At 47.4% G+C, this 9,436-nt stretch overlaps 1 protein-coding gene across 3 annotated transcripts in view; it reads left to right on the forward strand.

Annotated features, from left to right (window-relative positions):
- The window catches only part of HOMER2 (homer scaffold protein 2), a 42,610-nt gene that overhangs the window by 26,082 nt on the left and 7,092 nt on the right, over nucleotides 1-9,436 (forward strand). For 2 of the 3 annotated variants that reach the window (XM_024766502.1, XM_024766500.1), the window contains exons 4-7: nucleotides 1,548-1,654; nucleotides 5,475-5,688; nucleotides 7,679-7,789; nucleotides 8,972-9,052. In XM_024766502.1, coding sequence (XP_024622270.1) covers nucleotides 1,548-1,654; nucleotides 5,475-5,688; nucleotides 7,679-7,789; nucleotides 8,972-9,052 — 513 coding nt within the window. The remainder of the gene's footprint in view (nucleotides 1-1,547; nucleotides 1,655-5,474; nucleotides 5,689-7,678; nucleotides 7,790-8,971; nucleotides 9,053-9,436) is intronic. The other variant, XM_024766503.1, reaches the window with a different exon arrangement.

Here is a 9,436-nt window from a genome sequence, read left to right on the forward strand (position 1 = left end):
CGGCATGTGGGATCTTCCCGGACCGGGGCACGAACCCGTGTCCCCTGCTTCGGCAGGCGGACTGTCAACCACTGCGCCACCAGGGAAGCCCGGTAGGACGTTTTGAGAGCTTTTGACACACACTGCAAACATCCCTACAGAAATGTACAATTGTGACTCCCACCAGCAGTGAATGAGAGCATTTTCCCCTCCCGTTCCCTCCCCAACAAAGCTTTGTTGATTTGACAGAAGAAAAATGTACTTTATTGGCTTTTTAAATTTTGTATTTCTTTACTAGTGAGATTAAATTTTTTTGTTTATTAATTCTATGTATTTCTTCTTCTGTAAATGTCAATTGCATATCCTTTCCATTTTTTTGTGTTCATTTCCAAGAACTTTATTTTTTAACATGGTTAGTTTTGAATATATACAAAACTAGGCAGAACTGGGTAAATGAACCCCCATGGACCCATAGGTCAGCTTTAACAATTAGGACTTTATGACCAATGGTTTCATCTACACCCCCCTCTCCCTCTGTCTTTGTTTTAAAGCCAGTGCCAGACATCATTTCATCCATAAATATTTCAGCGTGTCACTCTAAAAGTTGAGGACTCTAGGGGTTTTTTAGTATAGGAATAGTATTAGCATTTTTGTTTTTAGTATGCATTGAAAATATTTCCCCCACATTGTTGCTTACATTCTGATATTGTTTATGGCACTTTTTTGCGATGTAGAAATTTAGTCATACGTCATTCCCTTCTTGTCTTTCCTTTGCCCTTATTCTTCTTGGACGAAATAAAATCTTTCTAAGATCTTATCCAAGACCAGATGAGGTTTCACCTCCATGTAGTATGGTTTATTACAGCAAACATTTCAGAATATTCATCACATTGCTAAATAGTCGCAGACACCCATATCTGGTTCCTGTTTGTTTGTTTTTTTTTTTTCAAATGAGTGTGTTCATCTTTCTGTAGCCCCGGGATTTTTAAGTCATCTCAGCTTCTTATACTTTTTCTCTTAACTCATTCACTGTTTCTTATTATAAAACCCTCCTCCCCCCTTTCTTTTTCTTTTTTTTTTCTTTTGGCCATGCCCTGCAGCATGTGGGGTCTTTGTTCCCCAACAAGGGATTGAACCTGCTCCCCCTGCATTGGAAGCACGGCGTCTTAACCACTGGACCGCCAGGGAAGTCCCTAAAACTCTCCCCCTCTTTCCATCTGTGGCTTCTGTCCTGTGTTATTTAAGGAGATCAGGTATCCGGGCTTGTTAGGTTTACCTGTAAAGTTTGAGTGAAAAGGTTCTGCATAACGGCCCGGTATGCTGTCTTGTGGGTAAAATGCACAGACTGTCTGGACTCCAAGTGGAGTCTCCACGGATAGTCTTGTTATTAGTCTGTGGACTTGTTAGTCTTTGCTGCATTCTGGTTGGATGCGTTGGTTCTCCCACACTCATAACCACACAGTTCCTCATCATGCCTGATTTGCTTCCGCTGTGAGGACAAGCGATAAGGTGTGCAAGTGATTCAGTCTGGCCAGGAATCTGGGTGTGAAACCCCATCTTCCACTCAGGCATCCAGCATCAACGGAACAGACGATGAAAAGGCATCTTCTGCGGGTCCTGCCAACACACACCTCAAGTCTGAGAACAACAAGCTGAAGATCGCTCTGACACAGAGGTGAGCATGTTCAAATCCAGGTGCTGTTGTCTCCCAGGTCAGCACTTCCCTGCAGCCTTTCCCACTGGGCAGGGTTTCAGGAAGTTGGGAAAGGAGACTGGGTCCTGCTCAGAGCATCCGGTCTTGACTCCTGGCCAAAGGAAGACCAGCTGCCTTCATGGTTGTTCTCTGTGCACATCAGCATCTATGTGTGTGTGTGAGAAAGAGAGAGGTGTCCCTGTGCTTTTTTTTTTTTTTTGCCATGCCACGAGACTTGTGAGATCTTAATTCCCCAGCCAAGGATGGAACCCAGGTCCCCTGCAATGGAAGCATGGAGTCCTAACCACTGGACCACCAGGGAAGTCCCTGTCCCAGTGCTTACGTTTCATTTTTTTTGAGGGGGTGGCCTGTGCCATGCGGCATGAGGGAATCTTAGTTCCCCAACCAGGGGTCAAACCCATGCCCCCTACATTGGGAGTATGGAGTCTTAACCACTGGACAACCAGGGAAGTCACTGTTTTGGTTTTTGAGTAGCCAAATTTATCATTTATTCATATATGATAACACTGAAAAACATATTAAAACCTAAGAAACTATCTTGAAAATAAAATAAAATCTCACAAAAATTAGTAGCTTTTCTATATACAAACAAACATCACGTAGACTATATATTTGAAGAAGAGATTTCCTTTACAATATGAACTAGAACCATAAAATACATGGGAATAAACTTAAGAAATGTACAGGATCTTTGTGAAGAAAACTCAAATGATTTTGAGGGCCATACGTGAATAATTCAACAAATAGAAAAAGTCTATTGGGAAGTGGTAGGAAGCCTCAATATTTTAAAAAGTATCAATTTCCCTTAAATTGATCTACAACTTTAACACAACCTCCATGAGGATATCAACAAGATTTTAACTTTTAATGACAATACTAGCTGTGCTTGTGTTTTCCTTGTTTTTTGTTTGTTTTTTGCGGTACGCGGGCCTCTCACTGTTGTGGCCTCTCCCGTTGCGGAGTACAGGCTCCGGACGTGCAGGCTCAGTGGCCATGGCTCACGGGCCCAGCCGCTTCGCGGCATGTGGGATCTTCCTGGACCGGGGCACGAACCCGTGTCCCCTGCAGCTGCAGGCAGACTCTCAACCACTGTGCCACCAGGGAAGCCCTGTGCTTGTGTTTTCATATCTTGAGAATGTGGCCTGTTTCCCAAAGGCTAGGCTGGGTCTCACGGTGTAAGGCTGGCCCCATGAGCACCTTCAGAACTGCTGTCTTTGGGAGTCATTCTGCTCACCTGGCAGGGGACTCGGCCGGCTTCCCCCAGCCTCTCTGTGGCTGAGAAGCTGCTTTCCTCAGACCTGCCCCGTTTAAGAACTCTATCATATTAATTCCCCCATTTTACAGGTAAGGAAACTGAGTCCCAGGTGGTACAGTGAGCCCTTGCCCAAGGTCACATGGCTGGTAAATCTTCCCAGAGGCACCCACCTCTGCAACCCAGCCAGCCTGACCAGTGTGCGTGGAGCTTAATTCCTGTGATCTGACAGGAATTAAGGAATTTCAGAAAGAACATAGGACCCTTAGATTCAGCCACCTTCTTTGGACCCTGGGTTTTGTCAGATACTTCAAAGGACAAAACTGTGACCAGCCTCTTTTACTCATCAGGTGATCATGAAGACTATTTTTGGTTGAGTCACAGTGGGCTGCCTGGATGAAAACATTCCACCCCTAAAAATAAATGTTTTTAAATCCCAGTTGAATGGACTAGTGAATTACAGGAATGGGTGTGAAGCCATTTCCCGAAATCAGCTCAATCATTAACTCTGAAATTAATCACATAACAATATTTTGCTATGTTTTCAGTCTGTGGTTTGAAACCAAAAGTATATATTTTCCAATCACAGTTCTAGGACCTTGAGGTGGATGAAAGATAATGCAGGTTATTAAAATACAGTTGTATTTACTTTTTTAAAAATTAAAAAAAAAAAAAGAAGCCTTTAGAGACACAGCTCTCCTCAGCCAGGCAGTATTGATTAGAAGCCAAAAACTTTCTTTTTTTTTTTTTTTAGAGTGCCTAAGTCTGAGGTGGTTTTTTTTTTTGTTAATTAATTTTTATTGGAGTTTAGTTGCTTTACAATGTTGTGTTAGTTTCTGCTGTACAGCACAGTGAATCAACTATACATATATCTCTTCTTTTTTAGATTTCCTTCCCATTTAGGTCACCATACAGCATTGAGTAGTGTTCCCTGTGCTATACAGCAGGTTTTCATTAGTTATCTATTTTATACATAGTAGTGTATATGTGTCAGTCCCAACCTCCCAATTCATCCCACCCCGCCACCCTCACCCCCTTGATAACCATACGTTTGTTCTCTACGTCTGTGTCTCTATTTCTGCTTTGCAAATAAGTTCATCTCTACCATTTTTCTAGATTCCACATATAAGCGATATTATGTGATATTTGTTTTTCTCGTTCTGACTTATTTCACTCTGTATGACAGTCTCAAGGTCCATCCTCGTCTCTACAAATGATCCAGTTTTGTTCCTTTTAATGGCTAATATTCCATTGTCTGTATGTACCACGTCTTTATCCATTCCTCTGTTGATGGACATGTAGGTTGCTTCCATGTCATGGCTATTGTAAATAGTGCCGCAGTGAACACTGGTCTCCAAAACAGGAAACAAAAGAAGCGTTGAATGGGACCGGCAACTGAGGGCAACCTGATTCCAGTTTGTTTTTTCAAACTTCACTGATCACAGAGGATTATCATGTGGATTGGTGATAACGTAGAGGCGTCCCTCGGACCTGAGGTGACCTAGGGTCGGCCAGGGCTCCCTCACACATCCTGTGGTTGGAACCCCAGTTCTGCCCTCAGGGGACTCCCAGCCCCTGTCTCCTCTGTCCTCAAGTCCTCAGCTCTCAAATCTGGACCCAGGCTGTTTGTTTAAACCTGGGGTTGTTGGGTTCCAGAGAGGGGGTGTCAGGAGCTTGTTGAAAGTGTCCGCAGCTTTCATGAGAGTGTCAGAGGGCCCGGGGTCCACCCCAGCACTTCAGAACCTACATCCCTGAGGCTCATTTCAGGAAGGAATAGTCCTGCGGCCAGGGGTCAGTAGGGAGCAGACGGGGGAGGGGTCTCTACCACCGTCTGTGGCTTCATTCTTAGTTTCTTTTTTTTTTAATTGAGGTAGAGTTGATTCACAATGTTGCGTTAATTTCTGCTGTACAGCAAAGTGACTCAGTTATACACACACACACATATATATATATATAATTCTTTTTTATATTCTTTTCCATTATGGTTTATCCCAGGACATTGAATATAGTTCCATGTGCTATACAATAGGACCTTGTTGTTTATCCATTCTGTATATAATAGGTTGCATCTACTAACCCCAAACTCCCAATCCATCTCTCCCTCAACCCCTTCCCCCTTGGCAGCCACAAGCCTGTTCTCTTATGTTTATGAGCCTGTTTTTGCTTCATAGATAAGTTCATTTGTGTCATATTTTAGACTCCACGTACAAGTGATATCATATGGCATTTGTCTCTGTCTGACTTACTTCACTTAGTAGGATAATCTCTCGTTGCATCCATGTTGCTGCAAATGGCATGATTTCATTCCTTTTTATGGCTGAGTTCATTCTAAGTTACATCTCTTCCTTCTCTGAGAATTCTGTTCTCTTCTAAAGTGATGCCTTGAGAAAATCACCCAAGGCAGCGTGTTCCCACTAAAGGGAGGTGCCAGGCCCTCTCAGCACGTGGTTCTCGCTGCCAGGCCACCGGCGGGAGAGGGTGTGGCCCCGAGGCATGGGCTGAGGGGGTGGCCGGGTGCCCCCTCCGCAGGGCAGCCGGGTGGACGGTGCCCACCCTCCCGGTCACCGCCTGGCCCCCGCCCTGCAGCGCCGCCAACGTGAAGAAATGGGAGATCGAGCTGCAGACCCTGCGGGAGAGCAACGCCCGGCTGACCACGGCACTACAGGACTCGGCGGCCAGCGTGGAGCAGTGGAAGAGGCAGTTCTCCCTCTGCCACGACGAGAATGAACGGCTCCGGAACAAGGTGGGGAGGGCCGGGGTGGCCGTGACCTTCCTCTCCCCACTGCCTCCCACTTGGCCCTCGGTCCCATGTCCCAGGGGCAGGAGGAAGACCCGCTGCTTCTCCCTTTGTCCTCCCCTCCGCCTCCCTGCCTGCCTTAGTGGGAACGCTACTACGTACAGAACTGACTGATTACCTTTCCTGAACCAAGTTTTAAAATTGCAATCGCAAAGGAGAAGAGAAATCAATGGGAGATTGCAGCTTTGTCTCTCGCAAAGATCACCCTCTGATGCGAGCTGTGGGTTGGCCTTTCGTGGGTGGCCTCCCTCTGGCATTTTCTGTGGTTCTGTGATCTTCGGTAGAGAAAAGGGATCCAGAGGGTGAGTGAAGAAAATAGATTCAGGAGATGGTGAGGCGTGATTGCTCAGAAACCCTGCTTCCCTGCAAACTGCTCTTTCTAAAAATGTGAGATAGGCAGCAAGGAAAGGAACGGCCCTTGACGTGTGAGGTGGGCGGATGCGGACGGGCCTCGTGTGCCCTCTACCCTCCTACCCTGACATGGGGGCTTTTCAGTTTTTTTCAGAATTCACCCCCGCCCTTCCCTGTCATTAGTCGCTCATGCTCTGGAGTTGGGCTGAGTTGATGCGGTTGTTTTAGGGTTCCCAGGTGAGGTCCTGGGGTTGCTGTGCTGTTTTGCTGGTCAGCACTTTTATCCCACAGTCGGTGAACACAGTCTGCTCCGTAAATGCAGGATTTCAGGGTACGGGTCGCATTGAGATTGGTACTCGCTCCCCTTGCCCCCGTGTATAACCCGCCCACCCGTTCTGAGTGGAGCCCCTGGGAACCACTCCCCTACTTCACGTCTTACTTCGGAGCAGGTGGCATGTGAAACTGCCTCGTGTCGTTTTTTCATAAAGTGCTGATGGTGAGGGGCGCAGGCCAAGTGCTGACTCTGCACCTTCCCTTCTGAGGCTGGCAGAGGGATTGATCGCCCTTTGTTTCTTTTTCCAAGGGCAGAGCTGAGTTTCTCACTTTGCGTCTGAGTGTAAGAACCAAAGAGCCGTGCTGGGGGTTGGGGGGGGGGGCGTGGGGGAAGTGCGTGCACTGGAACCTACTCCCGTGCGGAGCGTCAGCTTCCCTGGGCGGGAAGCACTGGGAACTTGATTCCCAGGGCGGGATGTGGACGTTGGTGGGATCTCCGGCAGCTCCTGTGGCTGGAGGTTCAGATCCTGAGGGCTGGTGCAGGTCACCTCTAAGAATTGTCCTCATGTTGACCCCCTAGTGCCCTGCACCCTGAGGACTGCCGCTGCCTGCTTGTGGGGAACCCCATCAACATGGTGCTCTTGTGTTACTTGCTGGTTACACCCCTGCCGTCCACTCTGCACCCATGCTTTGGCCCCTGGGAAATGCCCAGTGTCAGAGGTGTCAGGCTTGGATGTACCTCAGCCTGCACTTGTCATCTCTCCAGGAAGAGGCCCACGGGCCAGGTCCCTTCTGCGTGCATCAGTGGGGAAAGGTCATCTTGATTTAAAACGTTTGAAATGTCATTGAGTCCCAGTTGGTAGCCACTGTCCCACAGAGTTGCTCGGTTCTCTACCCTGCTTGCTTAACCCCTTGAAGAGCAACAGAATCATTCAGGGCATGATTAAAATGATGTGACAGTCATTCTGCGAAGAAGCAGATAGATTCATGGGACGTCTGGCCCTGACTTGTGACAGATCCTTAAAGCAAACCTAAAGCTACCGTCCTGTGACTGTGAGAGAAAACCAGAGGCCCAGAGCATACTGAAGCCAGGTTTTGTGACTTCTGTGGCTTTGTTGGTGTTAAATGAGGGCATCCTGTGCCCGCAGGAGCAAACAGCCCAGGGGGAGCCCCGTGGAGTTTGTCTGTAGCCACAAGGAAAAATTTATAAGTGGGTTAATTTATGGTTTACTTTAAAAGAGCTGTGGTGATCTTTTGTTTAATGACTACAGTAAACTGGCATCCCTGCTTTAACATGTGATATTCATTAAAGATTGACGAGCTGGAAGAGCAGTGCAGCGAGATAAACAGAGAGAAGGAGAAGAATACCCAGTTGAAGAGAAGAATTGAGGAGCTGGAGTTGGAACTCCGAGAAAAGGAGACGGTGGGTCGTGGGGCTCCGAGCGGTGCTGCTTGGCGTCCCCTGGGCCTTGGCGGGTGATCTCCACCCAAGGACACGGCAGGCAGCTGTGGGGCATGTGACCGGCCCTGGCAGCTGCCCGGATCTCAGCACAGAGACAGAGCCAAAAGCTACACCAGGGCACAGATAGTCCAGAGCAAAGGGCCTGGCCATTACCCTCTGCAGCCTCCTTGTTGTACTTATTCTATAATCAGTCGCTCAGGTCCGAGAGAGAGCTGAACATGAGCAAAAGCACTCGGAAACTTTCATAGGTGGTCTTTTATCAGAAGTTGTGTTCTGCTGTCAACTTAATGCAGCAAGAACCCCCTGTCACAGAGTCGTTTATTTTCTGGGGGACAGGACCGCTAAGTACAGCAAGTCCCCTACCCACGAACGAGTTCGACTCCAAGAGTGCACTTGCCTAAGTCCCGTTTGTGCGTAAGTCCAACAGAGTCAGCCTAGGTGTGCAACTAACACAATCGGCTGTGTCCTACTGTACCGTAATAGGTTTATCATACTTTTCACACAAATAATACATAAAAAACACACACAAAAACCAAAGGAAACATTTTTAACCTTGCAGTACAGTACTTTGAAAAGTACAGTAGTACCAGCTACATCACTGCTGCTTCTACGCTTGCTTCCGGACATCCTGGGCATGAAATAAAGATACTGTAGGACTGTGCTCTCTACAGCGCTGTACAGTGAAGTACACAAACGCACAGCCACTTGTAGAGGATGCTCGCACGTGACGATGTACGCCAGACACGTGGACTGACTCACATGACTGGACATGTGAACGCACATTTGCATCTTTGAAAGTTCGCAGCTTGAAAGTTCATATGTAGGGACTTACTGTATACAGAGGGTGGAGACCATGGGCAAGTTACCAGTCCTCTCTCAGCCTCGGTTTCCCCATCTCCGAAACAGGAATCATACTTCTCTTTTCATGGTGGTGTTCAGCCTTCATGCATTCATTCATGGAACATACTCAGCCTTTAGAATTACCTCGTGTGTTAAGTATAACATCATCGCCATTATTATTTACGCAGACAACACAGGTTCCGAAAGCTGCTTCCATTATTGTATGCACGAGTTGGGGGTTTTCAAGAATACATTTTATCTGACTTGCTTTCACATTCTTTTTCCAATTTCTGTCTCCTGTAGGAGTTGACAGACCTCCGAAAACAAAGTGAAATCATACCTCAGCTCATGTCGGAGTGTGAATACGTCTCTGAGAAGTTAGAGGTAAGGGCGGGGAGCACGTCCACCTGGGCTCAGATGAGGAGGCATCCACTGTGTTACCCATTTCTCCGAGGCCTCTCCCTTTCACGCCTGGCTTGGTAAAGAAGGGAGACTTTGTATTCCTAGAAAGCCAGCGTAACTACACGCCAGATGCCAGCTTTCCTCCCGGGTGCAGACTCAGCAGTGTTTGTCTTCTGTTTTCTCCACTTATACGAAGGTGTCCTATGCATAACCATAGTGTAGGTGACTGTTTCCTGCCCACAGAAGTCCCTACAGAACCACAGAAGGGTGCGAAGCAGGGGACGGAAAGGAGGGCTGAGAGCCTAAGACCCAGGGGCTATTTGTACCTCCCCAGCCAGTGACCTTGGACATGACCTTGGACAGCCC

The sequence above is a fragment of the Neophocaena asiaeorientalis genome, unplaced genomic scaffold (genome assembly GCF_003031525.2).
Source record: "Neophocaena asiaeorientalis asiaeorientalis breed wild unplaced genomic scaffold, Neophocaena_asiaeorientalis_V1.1 scaffold346, whole genome shotgun sequence".
Lineage (NCBI taxonomy): Eukaryota > Metazoa > Chordata > Mammalia > Artiodactyla > Phocoenidae > Neophocaena > Neophocaena asiaeorientalis.